The 20,893-nt window shown below is 40.9% G+C and overlaps 1 protein-coding gene across 1 annotated transcript in view; it reads right to left on the bottom strand.

The window, feature by feature from the left end:
- The window catches only part of LOC120937167 (prolyl endopeptidase), a 149,727-nt gene that overhangs the window by 44,043 nt on the left and 84,791 nt on the right, over positions 1-20,893 (bottom strand). Inside the window, exon 10 of the mRNA XM_040350174.1 lies at positions 11,866-11,969. Within this exon, the coding sequence (XP_040206108.1) occupies positions 11,866-11,969 (104 nt within the window). The remainder of the gene's footprint in view (positions 1-11,865; positions 11,970-20,893) is intronic.

Here is a 20,893-nt window from a genome sequence, read left to right on the forward strand (position 1 = left end):
AAGCTCAGTGTGCTGCTGCTTCTCCTCCTTCTCCTCCCCCTCTAGAGCTTTTATGCAGCTGAGAACAGAGGGAATGCCATCACTTATAAAAAAAGAAAAAAATATATATTATAAATACCTTTTTTCCCCTATCTATACAAACATTTTCTGCCTTTCATTTCTATTTTAAACTAAATAGTTTTACAAGATGATCATTTACAACCACTTAAGGCACAGGCAAAACAAAAACAATGTATTCGAAAACCTATAAAAAAAGGTAAAATGTAGCATCTACAAATAACCCTCAGTCATATGAATAACAAATCCAAATATACAGTGGCTTTTCAATACCAAAAGAGGATTTTACATTGCGTCATATAACAGCAACTTTTTTTCAGATAAAAGACCAGACGTGATCTAGAGCACATATTGAAAACATTTAAATGTATTTCATACGTTTTCACCAGAAATCAATATCTGCCCTCTTTTTACACCAGAGAGATCTACTCTTGGACAGTACACCGTAAGCAAAAAAGAAACAATCCTAACATATGACTTTCGAAACTGTTAATTGGTTGGGTTGGAAATACTTCTACTACTGCTCCTCAGAGGTGGGGCTTGTTATCTGTAAAGTTCAGCACAAGCTCTCTTAATATTGAAAAGCTTGGAAACTGAGACACATCAATCATCTTCAAATAGTCTGAAGGAACTGATGAAAACAGTTAACAGTCTAACTGGCACAAAATAAGTGGCTTATGAAACAGGAATGTAGTCATAGCTTGACAGGCTTGGACTGAAAATTGACAGGCCATTTTTTAATGAACATATCTGTCTAGGTTTAGGGCACATTCACATTGGTGCTTGCTCCCAAGTTGGGCTAGGGACTATGGGATTTTTAGACCCCTTTCACAATGGGTCGCTTCGCAAGCGTTAGAACGCTCAAAATATCGCCTGCAAACTGACCTGAAACAGTGTGCTAGCAGGACAGTAAAAAAAAGTCCTGCTAGCAGCATCTATGAAGTGGTGAAAAAGCGGTGTGTATACCGCTCCTCCACCGCTCCTGCCCATTGAAATCAATGGGACACCGCAGCTATACAACCGGCAAAACGCCTCTGCAGAAGCGCTTTGCAGTATTTTTTTTATCCCTTTCTCTGCGCCAATGGGGGTATAACCGCCCCGTAAGTGGCCGAATAGCCCTGCGAAATTGACGGTAAAGCGTCACTTTACCGCCGACGCCACCCCCGCGTGAGAGGGGCCTTAGTATGTCTATAGAAGTGTACATGACCTCAACTAATGTGTACTGCTTGTCCCAAAAAAATTTGGAACAATCGTGGAGGATCTTACACGGAGGTAGAAGAACAAAGAAATAAATAATTACATGAAAAATAGATTACAGTGTAAATAAAATAGTAGTTGTGTATACATTTTGGAGGAACAAAAATATAATTTTGTGCCATTTTATAGTGGTTGTAAACCCTTACAGACCACTTTTACAAGAAATATCTTGATTTTTGCAGAAAAGACTGCACCGATGTCGACGGCGCATGCACACTGTAGACAACAGCGCAGGTGCACTGAGCTTGTTGTTAGGGAAGGTGATTGTGCCGTCACTGACGGCTCCCGAGCGCAGGAGTGACGTCATCGCGGCTCTGGCCAATCACAGCGCTGGAGCTGTGATATCTGGAAGTCACTCCGGGAGTAATGGCGTCGACAGAGGAGGCGAACGAGGGCCGCTGAGGGGGCTTCGGTCTCAGGTAAGTACATAATGAGCTAGTATGCTATGCATACTAGCTCAATATGCCTTTGTCTTGCAGGGTTTATTTTTTTCAGAAGGCTTTACTTCCTCTTTAAGTATTACAGAGAAACAAAACACACAGCATCAAGTGTGCAATAGGTAGAAAATATTATGAAGTAGAATTTGCACAAGGCAGACATTCTGAATAGATATTCTGTCAACACTGGCACATTTAACTTGGCTAGAACATCTGTATGAACAGCGTTTTCCTTTCTCTCCAGGTACATGGTTTTCATTGGCTCTCTTGGGAGAATGAAGGGGTTTTTCTGTAGAAAACTTGACAAAGGCAAATCGATAACATGAAAGCAGCAGAATTGTTCGCACAAGAAAAAGGTTTTCTCTTCCTGATGAATCAAAATGTCTAGACAAACAGCTTATCTTTCTTGCAATATGACAGCAATACTTCTGCACAAGCACAGTTTCCATTATTTGCCTTAATGGTTTCACATAAAAATGCTATAAATTTGCTACCAAACAAAGCAGCTTATACATTTGTATTCTTTGCTAGTAAAACATTTTGGCTGCAAAAACCAAGCTCACTAAAAAAAAACAACACTATTCAAAAACAAACACACACACACTATATATACACTATAGATTTCAAGCAGCAAAAAAGTATTTAACCACTTGCTGCCGGCCATACGACTTTCTACGGCCGCAGTGTGGTTCCCAATTGCCGGGAGGCCGTCTATATAAGGCCTCCAGCCACTGGGTGGCGCGCGCCTGCCCGCCGCATCACTGAGATGCCGATGCGCGTGCCTGCCTGCCGCGATGTCCGCCGGGCACCCGCGATCGGCGGTTACACAGACAAGGATGTGGATCTGTGTGTGTAAACACACAGATCCACGTCCTGTCAGGGAGAGAGGAGACCGATGCTGTGTCCCTTGTACATAGGGACACAGATCGGTCACCTCCCCCAGTCAGTCCTCTCCCCCCACAGTTAGAAACACTATGCAGGGTACACATTTAACCCCTTCCTCGCCCTCTAGTGTTAACCCCTTCCCTGCCAGTCACATTTATACAGTAATTAGTGCATATTTATAGCACTGATCGCAGTATAAATGTGAATGGTGCCAAAAATGTATCAAAAGTGTCCGATGTGTATGCCATAATGTCGCAGTCCCAATAAATATCGCAGTTAGCCGCCATTACTAGTAAAAATAATAATAATAATTCTGTCCCCTATTTTGTAGGCACTATGGGCCATATTCTGAGTAAATATCCGCCTGCTTCGCTTAGGGCACTTACACTCCGCTGTCCCAACTTACTGGAGCAGGTGTTGTATTCCCCAACCACTTGCTCCATAAGTTGGGACAGCGGAGTGTAAGTGTCCCGGCGTAGCCTGGCGGATCTCCAAGGGGGCGGCTTCTATTCAAATGAAGCGCGCCCCCGATACAAAAGAACTGGGCATGCGCCGGGCTGCAAAAAGCCCAGTGCGCATGCTCCAGTTCTCGGCGGAAAACGTCAATGACGCCGACGTGTGCGTCATTGACGTAAAGTCGTATTCAAGAACGACTTACGTAAACGACGTATCCGACGAAAAAACACGACGGGGACCCGACGCCATCCGTAACATGGCCTACGCGAGACTTGCGGAAACTTACCCCTCATATAGCAGGGGTAAGTTTCCGCTTACGCAAACGACGTTAGCGACGGTTACGCGACGCGAACTCGTTCGTGAATCGGCGTAGAAGGATCATTTGCATACGCAAATGAATCCTTCACTTAAATGCCATCTAGCGGCGGCCGGCGTCATTGCATTTAAGATCCGCCAGTGTAAGTGACTTACAGATGGCGGATCTTAAGTGTATCTATGCAAAAATGATTCTGAGAATCAGGAGCATAGATACACGGGTCAAAAAAGGGAGTTACGATGGAGTATCCTGAGTTACTCCATCGTAACTTTACTCAGAATATGGCCCTCTAACTTTTGTGCAAACCAGTCGCTTATTGCGTTTATATAGATTTTTTTTTCAAAATTTACGATCTTATTTTGTTTATAGCGCAAAAAATAAAAACCGCAGAGGTGATTAAATACCACCAAAAGAAAGCTCTACTTGTTGGGAAAAAAGGACGTCAATTTTGTTTGGGAGCCACGTCGCACGACTGCGCAATTGTCAGTTAAAGCGACGCAGTGCCGGAAGCTGAAATTTCACCTGGGCAGGAGGGGGGTATATGTGCCCAGTTATCAAGTGGGTAAATTTGTTGAATACATGTCTTAAAGCGGTCCTTCACCACCCCCAACAACTTAGGATGCATTCACACCTGAGGGTAGCGATTTGCTGCGATTTTGCAGCGTTTTTTACCGCGTTTTGCCACGATATTTGCAGAGTTTTTTACCACGTTTTGAAGCGAATTTGGACAGGTCTAGGGTCACCAATGTTAAAAACAGAAAAACGCCCAAATCTGCCTAAAAAAAGTCCCAGAACTTGTTTGAGCTTCAGGCGTTTTTGAACTTCTGGCTTCAGGCGTTTTGTAGTGGAGATGTGAACCATCTCCATAGAGAATAATAGATTTTTTTCCCCTCCAGCGTTTTGTAGCTTCAGGCTTCAAGCTACAAAACGCCCAGGTGTGAATGGGGTCTTAAAGTGGAGCTTTAGTCAAAAAATTAAGTCCTATTAGATCACTTCATGCTTGCCCCTTTCGCAGGTATAGCTATATAAAACATTTAAAATAAGTGCCTATACTGTTTAAAATCTAGTAATACACTATCTCACCCTGCTCTGCACCTGGCTCAGCTGCTCTCCATTTTTTAGCACCGTGCTGAAAATGTTGAGATGAATCTGCTGACAGTATAAAGATGTACTGCTGCTCAGGAGCTCTGGGCTTCAGCAAAATAGCAGCCTCCAGCAACAACAATGCTGGAGACAATTTACAGCACACGCCATGTCTGGCATGTTCCTTGCTAAAGAACATTATTTTTTATCAAATAGTTACGGGTAAAATTCCACTTCAACATCAGAATCCTTGAAAATATAAGTGTATACATTTACTTTGTAATTTTTTTATTGATATATCGCAAAGCTAAGTTGGATGGGAATACATTTACTGATTTTCAGACTTCGCAACCTTTTTTTTTCAGATTTTCTATTTCTTTTTCCGGTATTCAGTTATTTTAAAAGTGCAGCAGTCTGTTATATTCATATATTTTTACACTTTTTAGCACAAAGTTTATTCCTATATATACTCGAGTATAAGCCGACCCGAATATAAGCCGAGGCACCTAATTTTACCACAAAAAAACTGGGAAAATGTATTGGACTTGAGTATAAGCCTAGGGTGTCCATGTGCATGCCTCACTGTGTCCATGCCTCATTGTGCCCATGACTAGACTGATGTTTAACATGGGAGTCTATGGAAGGGGTTTTGAAGAATCGGTGCTCCCCAGCTGTAGGTCCCTCAGACAACAAACTTTGCACACTTGTAGAGGAGAAATGGGGCTACATATGTGCCAAGTTCCGGGTCCAGGGGACCTACGACCGGCCAGTACTGGGTCCCCAAAGTTACCGGAGAAATTACCGTTTAACATGGGAGTTTATGGAAGGGGGCATGGCTTTGAAAAAAAAAAAAAAAAAAAAAAAAAAAAAAAATCGGTGCTCCCTGGCCGTAGGTCCCCTGGACAACAAACTTTGCACACTTGTAAAGTAAGAGTGGGGCTACATGTGTACCGGTCCAGGGGACCTACGGGCAGCCGATACTGGGTCCCCAAAGTCCGGGAGATCAGGCGCCAAAAATTTTTTTTTTTAATATAGGCCGAGGGGGGCATTTACAGCACAAAAAAAATTTACTGAAAAACTGGGCTTATACTCGAGTATATACGGTACTTCCAGGATTCTTGCTTAAGGAAATAAAATGACATCCCGCTTGCCCACAGCCTTCTGGGATACCGACGTGAGGGTCTCTACAGTGCCGCACAGGACCATGCATGTCATCAGGTGGCTGGTTAGCTCTTGCTTGGTCTTGCAACCAACCCCCTGATGATATGCTGTGGTGCATGCTCGTAATTAGGGGCCAGCTGCAAGAACCAAGAAAGATAGCAGCCATCTGATGATGTAAGTAAAGAAGATGGTGGTGCAAGTCCCCAGGGGGCAGGCAAAAGTGGAACAGCGGATTGCAGCAGGATAATGCTGTATTTGCTGGAGTGAGGATGGCCCAGGAAACAGGAAACTAGGCAAGAAGGGATTTAAAAATGAAATAATTCATGATCACGTATATTCTGTGTTTCAACTTCATTATCTTCAGTACATTCAATGACTTGACATTCAAAAATACTTTAAGAAAAAGCTTGCTTTTAACATTCGTTTTTGGAGTGAATGGACTTTCGTAAACAAAAACCTCATTCACATATTACGGGTAGTTTGTTTAGGAAAAAAAAGTCATCCGGCCCCTTTGAATTTTCCTATATCTGCAGCCAAAAACAACTGTTAATCTGACCCCATAACAATTATAAAATCGAATGAACGTTCTTTAAATTTAAATTCTAATAAAATGTTACTAGTGTGTGGCCAGCTTAAAATGATTTTAGTGAAATGGACTGGATGTGTATACATACACTATTAAAGCATTTGTATAGATTACCAGGAAAGCATATCAAGAGATTCTAAGAGCATGGACACCACCATAACTACTGTAAAACCAGTGGCCCAAATAATTAGAGCAATCTGGTGATTGCATTGCCTCACTGTGCTGCTTGCCTGGCTGAAGGGTGTGGTAAAGAAACAGTAGCCAGCCATTGTGAGCAACAGCTTACAGCTGTTATGGAACTCCCCGACCTTACTATAGGTTCACGCTTGTAATGTGCGTTTCCGGTTGCGGGAACCCGCTGCCGAATTGCACTGCTCACTGCTCCACGCATCTCAGCCCGCAACGTGATTGTGGGTGCAGGAACCACAGGGAAACCGCATGGTCAAAAAGGTTTCCCTGCGGCTATGTTTTTAAAAAGGTGGAATGCACGTGCGGTTCATGTGGCATAGCAGCCCATCCAAATGAATGGGCTGCCATGCCCGAGCAAACGCAGGATGCATGGCCTGCACTAGTGTAAATCTAGCCTGAGGGGGATACCTGATGTCTTCAGGGATTTTATGATGGACACATATGGTTTGGTGCACCTAGTAGGGAGGTGTACTACACTAAATTGTACTCTGGGTATACTTTTTCTGTTTTACATAGTTGGAAACTGTTGTTGTATAAATAATAAAAATGGAAACCACTGTCAACCATTCAATGCAGGGAAGGGGCTTTGCTAGTCTGTGATGTCACAAACCGACAATGATGTCCTGTTGTCAATAAGGGCCCAAGAGAATAACCCATGCTGACAATTCTTCCATAAGATTTGTAGCCCATGGTTGGAGTTGTTAGCCCAAGACAAGAAGGGTTGCTGGCAGGCTCGCCATTTTTTAGTCTTTCATAGGCAATAATTAGAAAGTCTGAAATATATCCGACTCTGAAAAAGGAAGCAAATAACAGCTTTTGGCATTTTAGGTTTACATAAACTTTAAACAAACACTAACTTGTATGCTACCTGACAGAAGTAACTTCATCTTTTTTAATTCTATTTAGCCTATATGCACAAGACAATTTAAAATAAAAATAAATGCTGTTAAGCTGAAAATACATATTTTATGCTGGCCGTGACCTAAATCCTAATAATAAAAACTAGATATAAAATATATGAATATACAATGGCACCTTAGTCACAGAAAATCAATTCTGATCAAATGTAGCATTTTCTGTATACAAAACAATAGTACATCACTTAATTTAACACAAACATTACAGTTTAAAATGCACCTGGGGTTTGTTAGAAGACAAAGCAGTAACAGAAACAATTAGAAAATGCAGACACTGTCTACCAATCTTTTCATCACGCCGCTTTAGTCAGCTTTTGAAGTGCAAAGTTTGGAGTGAATCTGTCATAAAAAAAAGTATTTCATAGTAATTTAGAATCTTAAGCAAAAAGGTGCCTACGTACAGCATTTTTTCCATGGAAAGCATCTCCTGGGTAGCCAGAAGCATGAACCCAAGGGCACAAAGCTTTTAACTGGAGCTTCCAGTTGCAGTTTCAACATGCATCAGCAGAATCCTAAAATGCCTGTTACACTTTAGCAGCCAACCATGAGGCATACGAGTTCCACTGCAGAATGCCTAGGGTGTGCTAAAGCTTCAATTTCAAGCTCAAGTAGAAGTCAGCATTTTGGCAGTGTCTGGTTTAACTCTCATTGTGCATACAGGGGGTTTACATGGAACTAAAAAGGTACCATTTGGCACTTACTTCTGAGAGCCGGTTCACACTGGGGCGACCTGGGATCCGACTTCAAGTCACGTGGTCGAGAAAATGAATGGGAGTCGTCTTAATGTACACTACTGAAGTCGCTCCGACTTCAGAAAAGGTTCCTATACTACTTCAATCCGACTTCTAGGCAACTTGTACCCATTGATTTCAATGAAAGTCGCCTCAGAAGTCAGATCACTGTCTTAACTGAAGCAACAATGCAGGAAGATAACATACATTTCTCAGGCAAACCCCTCCCTCCCACAGAGCTGATTGTTGTTTGATTGGCCACTGGAAAGCCTCCTCTCCTGGAGACGACTTGAAGTTGCCTTGTATTGTCCTGGAGGTAACTTGAAGTTGCCTGATGATTCATACTCAAGTTGTGTCCAAGTTGCCTCCCAAAGTCGTGCTAGAAGTCTTGTTGCCCCTGTGTGAATAGGCTCCAAGGAGCTGTATTTTACATTTTCTTCTTAACATATGCACATCTCTAGTGTCTAATGCCAGAGTTGTTCAAATCTCTAAATATTACAAGTTAACAATTTTGTAGCTGGGAGTGCTGCTAATATGCAAAACAGTTGCTCCCCTAAATCTGTCAAAATTGTACATTTGTACCTACCTTGCTTTACAAAAATAGGGGTTCTATGGGTAATAAGGCTTTGTCTTACCATGTCAAGTGGCTTCCGATTCTACGTGGCTGTCAGCTAAAAGTGGAGCTGTTCTTTAAAGGATTTCAATCCTGTTTATTTTAAATTGATAATAAAGCCAGTACATTGCCGGATCGAGACAGGGCTCAGGTAAATATTGGGGGGGGGGGGGGGGTTCATTCTGAAAGAAGCAGTTGCTGAGAGGCAAGACTCGCACAGCTCAAACCACATCCAGACAATGGAAGGAAATTTATTTTTGATGAATCAGAGCCAGACAAAGGGACAGGAAAACAATCTCGTTAATTTGGACTTTTTCCTGTACATGAAAGTTCCCCATAAATACACCCCCTCCCTCCTTTTGTTCGGTGTAACCCACTCCATCATTTCTCACCTCAGTATGATGTCACCTCAGCCTGCCCCAAGTTCTTCCTCCCAGTTCCCCTTCTCGCATCCCAAGAGGCTAAAATACTAGTCTCAAAGGAGGCCATTGTCTTGACCATGCACAGTAGGGGGCCGTCTGAGCATAAGGAAGTGGCAGCTGGATCCCTAAGCCAAGATAGCGGTGTGGAAGATCCAAAGCCCTGAGAAGAATAATCAGCTGAATTGGGGATTCCTCTTCAGGATGAAAGGCAAAACTATCTTAGGCAGGAAGGAACTCCTGCGCCCTCACATCATCTAGTCCCTATGCAGGACCAAAAAGGATTGCCAGATAAAACCACATTTAAAACACTCACCTTACAGAGGTTATAGCTACAAGGAAAACCACCCTCTGGGCCAGCTAAAAAAGGGGAGGGAAATGGATCCAATGGGTTCAAACAGTGATTTTTGAAGCACAGAGAGGTTTGGGGAGCCACATGGCAGACCCCTTGCCCAAAAGCCTTAATAAAAGAGAGAGAGGCCAATGATCTCTGAAACAGAATGGAAAGTACAGGCGCATTTCCTTTGATGGTGCTGAGAGTCAAACATTAGTTCAGACTCAGCTACAGGAAGGAGAGGATTCATCCCATGAAAAAACTCCTGGAGTTAAACGTCAAACCAAGTGAAGTATGCCTTTCATGTCCTATCATATACTTTGCAGGAAGTGGGCTTCCTAACATTGAGCATCATAGAAATCAAAGACTCAGATGCTCTAGTCCTTTAAAAGCCTAGGCTTCAACATGTATGCTGTTAAATCCAGTGACCGAGAAGAAAGATTGAAAGTTGGCAGATGGTCTGGCATTTCCCCTGATGCGTCGGCTAGAGGTTGTACCAGGTCAATGTACCACATACACAACTATCTGCTCCACGTATTCGCAAGCAAGAGATCAACTACAGTGGATAGATATTTTTAGATGGGATTTTGACCAAGTCAGACATGTTTGACAAGAAAAAGTCACAACCAGAATCGGGTGAAGAGAAGGACCTGCCAGAGAGAACAGAGCAGAAAAGGGTATATAGTGGGCATAGACGATCCCCTCCATTTATAGAAGCTGCACTATAAATAAAAAAGAGCTGTATGAATGAAGGACAGGTGGATGAATGAACGGTTTGTCCCCTCCATTCATAGAGCGCTTTTTATTGATAGAAGCTATAGAGCAGTTTCTATGAATGGAGAAGCCAGGCAGAAAGGGTGGGCATAGTTGGTACTCTTGATAAGTGCCTATGACCGGTCCATTGTCTACATTAACCTTGGCAGTGTTAGTGGATTACCAATGCATGTGTATGTGTGTGTGTATATGTGTGCATGGGGGGGGGGGGGTCGGGGGTCAGAAAATGTAAGATTTCAAATAGGTCAGCTGGCAACAGCACAAGGGACAAATCTCATTAAATGTTAGTACTGCCCTCCTTGTGTTGATTACATTTTTTTGGGCGATTTTATTTTTAACTAAACTTAGCCTTCGTAGGTAGCTGCACCCTCCACCAATATGGTAGACATGGCTGGATCCACAGTGGGAAATTACTATTTAAGAGCAAAATCCTCACAAAACAGATACGACAGCAAGTATTTAGAGAAAGCAAACAAATTATAAGGGTGCTTCCAATCTCCATAGAGAAACAGTGCAGAGGTAAAGTATTTTCAGCCTGTGTGCGTTCAAGCAGCGATCACCTAAGGTAGACGCTGGCTGTGCAAACCTCTGCCTGCAACGTCATTATAGTGAACAGGGCCAGCTGCTTCACCTAGCTGCTCAGAGCCTAAATTGCCTGTGTGAATGTAGCCTTTACGGGTCCGAATGGAATTCTTTCCTTCTGGGAACAAATTGGAATAGACGGTGTAAGAGTTTTTTGTTGCTTTCCTTACCATCACTATATGGGTCAAGAAGTGTGAGCATGCCAATTTTTTTTTTTTAAACCAATTACATTTTTTTTTCTTTGATATAGCAGAACTTAAAAATGTATATATGTATACATTTAGCTTTTTTTTTCCACCCAAATGTTCTTTTCTAAACAACATGCGTAGTACCCAAAGGTTACAAACTTTTTTTGCAAGCCCTACCGCATGCTTATCACTAGCCACAACACCAATGCTACATTTTATTCTTGACCAAAGCCACAATTATAAACCCAAAGGTAGGCAACCGATTATTGCCGTCTATGAAGTAGCTGTAGCCATTCTGATTGTCTCAGTCACTTTTCTGTTATCTTTGCAAGGATGTTTGCCGAGAGCCTACATCACAGGAATACTGGTGTACCAGAGAGTATGAATGACTCAAAAACTATTTTAAAATGGCACTAATAAAACAGGGAAGGTTAAAACATGTCTGATATTTAGCGGTGCCTTTTTGCTAAACACAGATCTATTAAAAATGTAAATATCAGGATAAAGGCCTGTAAAGAAACACTTGACTTTCATCCTCTTTCATGCTCAGACTGTGTCATAGTAGAAGTCATGTCCTTATGACACTTACTCATTGATCTATTAGCTCTGTGGCTTGAGCAGAGTTGACAGGTGTCATTATAACCATCATCACACTGTGTTCCTCAGAAGTGACAGGACTTGAGAGAATAGCTGGCCCACGTAATATGAACAGGCAGATCAGGATATGCAGTCAGCTGTCTTCCCACATTGAGACAGATTACGTACCTCTAACCAGGAGACACATTAATCAAAACAGAGCTACTGATGCTTCAAAGGACCATAAGTCAGAACAAAGATGAGATATTTCTTTATGCAAATGTACAAAGAAGATTTTAATCACCTGTACGGTCTGGTAGTCCGATGGATCAAAACCTTTGACAGTAACTTCCCGGAAAACTTTTGGCTCTTCTGTACCTTTGGTCAGGTCATAGTGATAAATTATGCCTAAAACAAGAGTTTAGGAACATCAGCTTGGTACACACACATCACAGGAAAAACAATGGATCTCAAAGCATTATAAACTCTAATGAATGACAAAAGCTGCAGAACGCTAATAAACGGCCTTGGGAACATTTACACAGTGAATAATTTATAAGCACTTATTCAGAGGAAAATGAATCCTGCTATGAAAGGTGGCTCAATTATTCCTTATAAGCAGTTTAAAATGAGCCAGTTACTGACAAATGTAAAATGTATTTACGTTTCAGAATATAAATCAATAACTAAAATTTAACTAAAAGATTTCACAAGCGAGTCTTCCTAAAGAATTTTAATATTTAATGATAAAATATTTTCCTGACAGGCTCTTCACAAAATTCATGAACTTTTTTAAATACATATTTGTGCTACAGTAACAAAAACAAACTGCTAGATAACGGCATAACTAAATGTTTTAATTACTTACTGTAAGTTTATTTCCCATTCAACAGGATGGTGGCAGCCCCAAAATATCCTCTAAATGGCAGTTGCATTATTGCATATGTTTCTTTAGAGGGTAAGTTGCTTAATTTTCAGATTTATTTATAACAAAATATTTGTTCTCACTGTAAAACCTTTTTCCAAAAATGGACCCAACATCAGTTTAATCTGAGGCTACTGGGTTATACTGCCGATTGCTCATTGCTCAACCAAGTATAACCCCTTCCGCTCTGCTTCAGCTTTTAGAAAAGCGTTATTACAAGATCATAAACACAGAGAGGTGGGACTCGTCTCCCTTGATAAACTTCATGAAAAGGATTTCATGGCCAGTACAAACATCCTGTTTACTTAATCATCCATCAAGAACACAGGATTAGTTACAACCGAGATCTTTGGGCCAGCCCAAAGCAGTGCAATTAAATATGGTTCTAAAAGCTTAAGATTCTTTACCTGCAAGCATTCTATGCATGTAGGTAAAAAAACATCAGTATGCAGCTCCCCACGCAGCCCCCCCCCCAAATAGCTATCCAATGATGTGCATGAGAGCAGCTGCTCTCCCGGGTCTCTGTCTCCTCATTGGCTGAGATCTATTGGCTCCCGTTGCTGTCAATCACAGCCAGCGAGGCGGGATCAGCCCTGTTTTGTAAAACTTATAAAACACAGAGTGTGGCTCGGGAGTGAGCATACACAAGTGACTCCATAGCAAGCTGCTTGCTAAGGGGGCACTCCGATAAAAGAAGGGGCCAGGAGAGCTGGCGGGGAACCTGAGAAGAGGCGGATCGGGGCTGAAAATCCATTTCACAGAGCTTGTAAGTATAACATGTTTGTTATTTAAAAAAAAATAAAACAATACCTTTAAGTTCACTTTAAAGGAGAAGAAATGAAACCAGCAACATGCTCAGAATAAATGACCACAATAGGAACCAAGCTTGCAGTCAACACCGCCATTGACATCTTTTGGAGACCTGCCCCTCCATCAGACTCCAAAAGACAGGGAATTACCACCAAACTCTGCAGTCTCTGGTGTCAGCAAGAAGGGGACTCTCAAGTTGGGCCCGAAAATTAAACCATCATGTAAACCAAAAACTGGAGCTGTCAAACTCCAGCACAGAGAGCAGTCAAAACGACTCATAGGCTGGGACAAAACACTGTACAGCATTGAAAAAAATAAAAAAAAATTATATATATATATATATATATATATATATATATATATATATATATATATATATATATATATATATATATATATATATATATATATATATATATATATATAATATATATATATATAGTACAGACCAAAAGTTTGGACTGACATTCTCATTCAAAGAGTTTTCTTTATTTTCATGACTATGAAAATTGTAGATTCACACTGAAGGCTTCAAAGCTATGAATTAACACATGTGGAATTATACATAACAAAAAAATGTGAAACAACTGAAAATATATTTCATATTCTAGGTTCTTCAAAGTAGCCACCTTTTGCTTTGATTACTGCTTGGCACACTCTTGGCATTCTCTTGATGAGCTTCAAGAGGTAGTCACCTGGCGCAGTACCCCATCACTCTCCTTCTTGGTCAAATAGCCCTTACACAGCCTGGAGGTGCGTTTGGGGTCATTGTCCTGTTGAAAAATAAATGATGGTCCAACTAAACGCAAACCGGATGGAATAGCATGCCGCTGCAAGATGCTGTGGTAGCCATGCTGGTTCAGTATGCCTTCAATTTTGAATAAATCCCCAACAGTGTCACCAGCAAAGCACCCCCACACCATCACACCTCCTCCATGCTTCACGGTGGGAACCAGGCATGTAGAGTCCATCCGTTCACCTTTTCTGCGTCGCACAAAGACACGGGGGTTGGAACCAAAGATCTCAAGTTTGGACCAAAGCACAGATTTCCACTGGTCTAATGTCCATTCCTTGTGTTCTTTAGCCCAAACAAGTCTCTTCTGCTTGTTGCCTTTCTTTAGCAGTGGTTTCCTAGCAGATATTCTACAATGAAGGCCTGATTCACACAGTCTCCTCTTAACAGTTCTAGAGATGTGTCTGCTGCAAAAGGTGGCTACTTTGAAGAACCTAGAATATGAAATATATTTTCAGTTGTTTCACACTTTTTTGTTATGTATAATTCCACATGTGTTAATTCATAGTTTTGATGCCTTCAGTGTGAATCTACAATTTTCATAGTCATGAAAATAAAGAAAACTCTTTGAATGAGAAGGTGTGTCCAAACTGTACTGTATATATATATATTGTAAGGGGTTAGCTCGGTAGCGGGGGTGTGTGACCCCCTGGATGGGTTCACTACACACTGAACGATACAGAGAAACAGCCGAAGACGGTTGAAAACAAAGAATTTGGTTTATTCTTCCATCTTGCTGGAAACAAGTGCAAGCATCCAAACAGCATAAACAAAATCAAACATAAAATAAACCCTGGCCACTTAGGTTCCTGTGTGGTGAAGGTAGACACCCCATCTATGGAGTCTGGCACAGCCTACTGCTGAGCAGACACTGCTGGTCATACAGCAGAAAAACAAATAGTCTTTTGATTTTTATCACACAGAAAAATCAACAGCACCTCACCTCTTCAGAAGTATTTCTGTTCACTGCTCTCCTTCACTCAAAAAGCCTCAGGATGCAGCAATCAGTAGTCATCCTCTGGATTACTTATAGAGGCCTCAATTGCCTCATTCTGAACAGCTGAAGTTTTCCAACGCCCTTAAACCTTTTTGGCTACTTCTGCAGCCGACACCTGATAATTAGTATATTGTCTAAACAAGGCAGAAATGTATCTCCCGTCTGTGACAACACCCACAGATTTACATGACTTCCTGTCACACACACACATACATACATACATACATATACATATATATATATATATATATATATATATATATATATATATATATATATATATATATATATATATATATATATATATATATATCACACACATACATACATACATACATATATATATATATATATATATATATACACACACACACATACAGTTGCAATAAAAAGTATGTGAACCCATTTGGAATGATATGGATTTCTGCACAAGTTGGTCATAAAATGTGATCTGATCTTCATCTAAGTCATAATAATAGACAATCACAGTCTGCTTAAACTAACGACACACAATTAATTAAATGCTACCATGTTTTTATTGAACAAACCATGTAAATATTCACAGTGCAGGTAGAAAAAGTATGTGAATCCCTAGACTAATGACATCTCCAAGAGCTAATTGGAGTGAGGTGTCAGCCAACTGGAGGCCAATCAATGAGATGAGATTGGATGTGTTGTTTACAGCTGTTCTGCCCTATAAAAAACACACACCAGTTCTGGGTTTGCTTTTCACAAGAAGCATTGCCTGATGTGAATGATGCCTCGCACAAAAGAGCTCTCAGAAGACCTACGGTTAAGAATTGTTGACTTGCATTAAGCTGGAAAGGGATATAAAAGGATCTACAAAAGCCTTGCTGTTCATCAGTCCACGGTAAGACAAATTGTCTATGAATGGAGACAGTTCAGCACTGCTGCTACTCTCCCTAGGAGCGGCCGTCCTGTAAAGATGACTGCAAGAGCACAGCGCAGACTGCTCAATGAGGCGAAGAAGAATCCTAGAGTGCCAGCTAAAGACTTACAAAAGTCTCTGGCATATGCTAACATCCCTGTTAGTGAATCTATGATACGTAAAACACTAAACAAGAATGGATTTCATCCGAGGATACCACAGAGGAAGCCACTGCTGTCCAAAAAAAACATTGCTGCACATTTACAGTTTGCACAAGAGCACCTGGATGTTCCACAGCAGTACTGGCAAAATATTCTGTGGACAGATGAAACCAAAGTTGAGTTGTTTGGAAGAAACACACAACACTATGTGTGGAGAAAAAGAGGCACAGCACACTAACATCAAAACCTCATCCCAACTGTGAAGTATGGTGGTGGGGGCATCATGGTTTGGGGCTGCTTTGCTGCGTGAGGGCCTGGACAGATTGCTATCATCAAAGGAAAAATGAATTCTCAAGTTTATCAAGACATTTTGCAGGAGAACTTAAGGCCATCTGTCCACCAGCTGAAGCTCAACAGAAGATGGGTGTTGCAACAGGGCAACGACCCAAAGCATAGAAGTAAATCAACAACAGAATGGCTTAAACAGAAGAAAATACGCCTTCTGGAGTGGCCCAGAGTCCTGACCTCAACTCGATTGAGATGCTGTGGCATGACCTTAAGAAAGCGATTCACACCAGACATCCCAAAAATATTGCTGAACTGAAACAGTTCTGTAAAGAGGAATGGTCAAGAATTACTCCTGACCGATGTGCACGTCTGATCTGCAACTACAGGAAACGTTTGGTTGAAGTTACTGCTGCCAAAGGAGGTTCAACCCGTTATTAAATCCAAGGGTTCACATACTTTTTCCACCTGCACTGTGTATGTTTACATGGTGTGTTCAATAAAAACATGGTAACATTTAATTATTTGCGTGTTATTAGTTTAAGCAGACTTTGATTGTCTATTGTTGTGACTTAGAGCAAGATCAGATCACATTTTATGACCAATTTGTGCAAAAATCCATATCATTGCAAAAGGGTTCATATACTTTTTATTGCAACTGTACATATATACACACATACACACACACAGCGATTATTAAAGAACATAGCTAATTATGCCAAGGGGCGGGGAGGAGCAACAGAGCTGGAGATCATTGATATGCATCAGTGTTAATAATGAAAATGAATAAGCGCATTTCTATGCAAAAGCATTAATACTTAATTCATGATAAATAAAAGGACAATTTAAATGCAAATTTAAAATCAGATGGGAAAATAAAGAGTTATAAATAAAAGGTACAGTACATGGAATAGTACAGACCTCAGTGCCATATTAAACAAATATACCCCAAAAGAATGCAAAAGTGTTATATAAACTGCACTCTTGAAATCCGTTTAATGCAAGTACCTCCTCATCTTCACTCCAGTGTCAGAACACGTCAGTGGCTGTACTCTTTTCAAGACTGCCAGCTCTGACCCCATTGTGGCAATTCATTCTGGACGAGTTGCTGCTTATGTGACCGAATACGTGAAGGGATTTGTTGCCTGTTGATAGGTCTGATCAAGCCGTCGCTTTGCAAGCTCATTTCGTATACATTTTTAGCCATTAAAAAGGTGCTTATCTGAGCAACTCGATGCGCAATGTTTTTATTTACTTTTCATATTGTCTTCAGATATAAGTAAATTTTTCCCACTTTTAGTACATTTGAGAAATCTCTCACTAGAAAACCAGGTCATTCTCTGGTGCTAAATGGACTTATTAGTTATATTTAGATTATGGCAACAATGAAAACCTGACCGAGATTTTAAAACGTTCCTATTTTACTACAAAAACATAGGATAAGAAACCAAATTGATTTATTATCTGTTCATGGCAAAAAAAATAAAAAAATTCACTTAGTGTTCGGAGCTAGATAGGCCCAGGAGAAGCATGGGAAGTTTATATAGTCACATAAATAAATTTGACAAAAAGTGAGAGAGTAAATATTCTCAAAAAGGACACAAACAGTAATAAAAAATTAAGAAAAAATACCATAAAACTAATAAAAAAAAAAACACACTGAATAATAATAATAAAAAAAAAAGCAAAATTTGAGCTTTCAAATCTCTGAAGACTCTCCCAAAAACAAAAAACTTTTTTTCCAAATCTCTTAAAAACCCTTGCAACCTCTGACATGAAAATTTAACAAAGCATAGCCTTCTATAGTGTGTACCTGCCACAATCCAAGCACTGAGTGTGATGTCTGTCTACAGTCTCACTCCTCCGCTATTTGCGCAAGTCATTTCAGTCAGGCTGTACTGAGTCCAAGGGATTGAGGGGAAGAGGGGAAGGGAGCTCCAGCACACAGCCTGTAATTGACAGCCTTAGCTGTGCATGTTCCTGCATGCAACGGTGTAGAGGAGGGTGTGCCCCCCACCACTTAGGTCTCAGATTTCCCTCTTACACTCTTCTCTCTCTGAGCTGTGCAGCATGCAGCATCAGATACCTGTCCCCTGCCTCTGGAAGCTCAGAAAAGCTGCATGAATTCTGGATTTTAAATCTATGTAGAGAAGAGATGGTTGCAGACATACCTTTACAACTTACATAGGAGGATTTGTTTCATCTTTATGTATCACCTGAGGCCAGTCACTTCACTGGGTATATGTAAGGGTTTACAACAACTTTAAAGAAAACCTGTAGGAAAATATTTTCTTATAAGGTGGGGTGAGAGCTACAAAGTAAGCACCCAAAGGTGTCTGCTCTGTAGCTTAGTTCATCTCTGGATTGCTCAGGGACCCCAAAACCTTGGAATTTCATTATTAATGATCAACCACACATTTTCCTGGTCAATAAACAACTCACCTTCCCTTGCCCCTGCACCTTCCCATTACCTTTTGAGGCCAACCAATGCATTTGAGTCCACCATGAAGTTATGAGGGCAGGAGAAGACAGATCAGTCATTGGACAGGAAGTTGAGTAATTGATATTTATTTAAGTGCCGGTTCACACCAGTGCGGTCACAGACATGGCATGTGATTCACACCGCACTGTTGTGCAGATCACATGCGTTGTCTGTGCGATGCAATCTCAGCCATACGGATTGTATGGCTGAATTTGCTTCGCATTTGGACCAAAATGGTGCAGGATGCTTTTTTTTGTCCGCACCAGAATCGGATCGGATTCCTGTCCGAATTGACAGTTCGCACTGCAATATGCGAACCAATCTGGGGGTGTCATTAACTTTGTATTGACACTCCAAGCGGGTTTTCATAGGGCAGTGTGAACCCCCTGGAGGGCAGGTGTGACGTGGGAACCCGCACTGGATTCGCAGGGTTTACCGAATCTCACCAGTGTGAACCTAGCCTAAAAGGGTGCTGGAGTCTTGGGGATCACCTAAAAACTGTGAAGATAAACTGCACAGATGAACAGGCACTGGTTGGTCCTGCTTTATGAACCCAAAGCTATAACAGTAGGTACAGTGAACCCACATGTTCACTTATTGCTTGTGGTGTTATGCAGCTTAATTTGAAGTTTTTTATTTGATTTATGCTACTTTCTAGATATGACAAAGTGCGTTTCAACATTTAATTATTTGATGTTTACGTCTGTGAAGGGTGATAAAAAAAAAATGTGTAACCATTTCACAGGAATATCGAACAATCGTGTTTGGTAAAATAGTTAAATACTACCAATATGCTTAGATGCAGTTAAAATTACATCAACAATACATTCTGTACACATTGTTAAAGTAAGAATGTTTGTAGTTATTTTTTTTATTTTGTCCACCAAAGAAAGGAAATGTAGAAATCTTTAATATTGTTCTTGCTCTTGCGAATGTGAAAATCTAAGCTCCTGTCTAGAATTAATGGGTGATCTTCCAGGCTGAAAGAATGTCACATCTACTGTGTCCAAATCAGGAAAAGAATTCTCTTGCACACTGTGCTAAATCTTTTGATTACTAACTCATAGGAAAGACACAGAAGTCATTCTTCTGTGTATTCCCAAAAATGTTATTGACAATATGCCCAGTCATTGCAGAACTCTCAACAAATGTGCATTTCACCAAGCCTGAACATGCATCACTAAATGGCTATTTAACCACTTAAGGACCTTGGCTGTTTTTCAGATTTGGTGTTTACAAGACTAAAACATTTTTTTTTGCTAGGAAATTACTTAAAGCGGAGGTTCACCCTAAAAACATTTCTATCAGACCAACTTCCTTATACTTGTAACAAGCACAGTCTGCAATTTTTATTTTTTAGGCTGTACGTACCTTGTAATCTCTCTTATCGATCGGGCTTCCGGGACTTCTGCCCGCGGGAGTAGGCGTTTCTCTGCCGAGGATTGTCATCTGGAAGGTCGCCCCGATGATTGACGTCCGTTCCCCCCGGCGGATAAGACCCCCCCCCCGTATTGCGTAGGCGTGCACGAGTCACGGCGTTTCCGAAAAAAGCCGATCATGCAGAGCCAGCGACGTTTAAAACATTCTATAGGTTGCATCTTTTGAGCTACAGAGGAGGTCTAGGGCTAGAATTACTGCTCTTGCTCTAACAATCGCATCAATACCTCACTTGTGCGGTTTGAACACCGTTTTCATATGCGGGCGCTACTCACGTATGAGTTCGATTCTGTGCGCAAACTTGTCGGGACGGTGCGCTTTAAATTATTTTATTTTTTTTCTTATTTATTTTTATTTATTTATTTTATTAATTTTTACACTGAAAAAAAAATGGATCACTTTTATTCCCATTACAAGGAATGTAAACATCCCTTGTAATAGAAAAAGGCATGACAGGTCCTCTTAAATATGAGATCTGGGGTCAAAAAGACCTCAGATCTCATATTTTGACTTAAATGCAAAAAAAAAAAAAAAAAACAAATTGTCATTTGAA

The sequence above is a fragment of the Rana temporaria genome, chromosome 4 (genome assembly GCF_905171775.1).
Source record: "Rana temporaria chromosome 4, aRanTem1.1, whole genome shotgun sequence".
Taxonomy (NCBI): domain Eukaryota; kingdom Metazoa; phylum Chordata; class Amphibia; order Anura; family Ranidae; genus Rana; species Rana temporaria.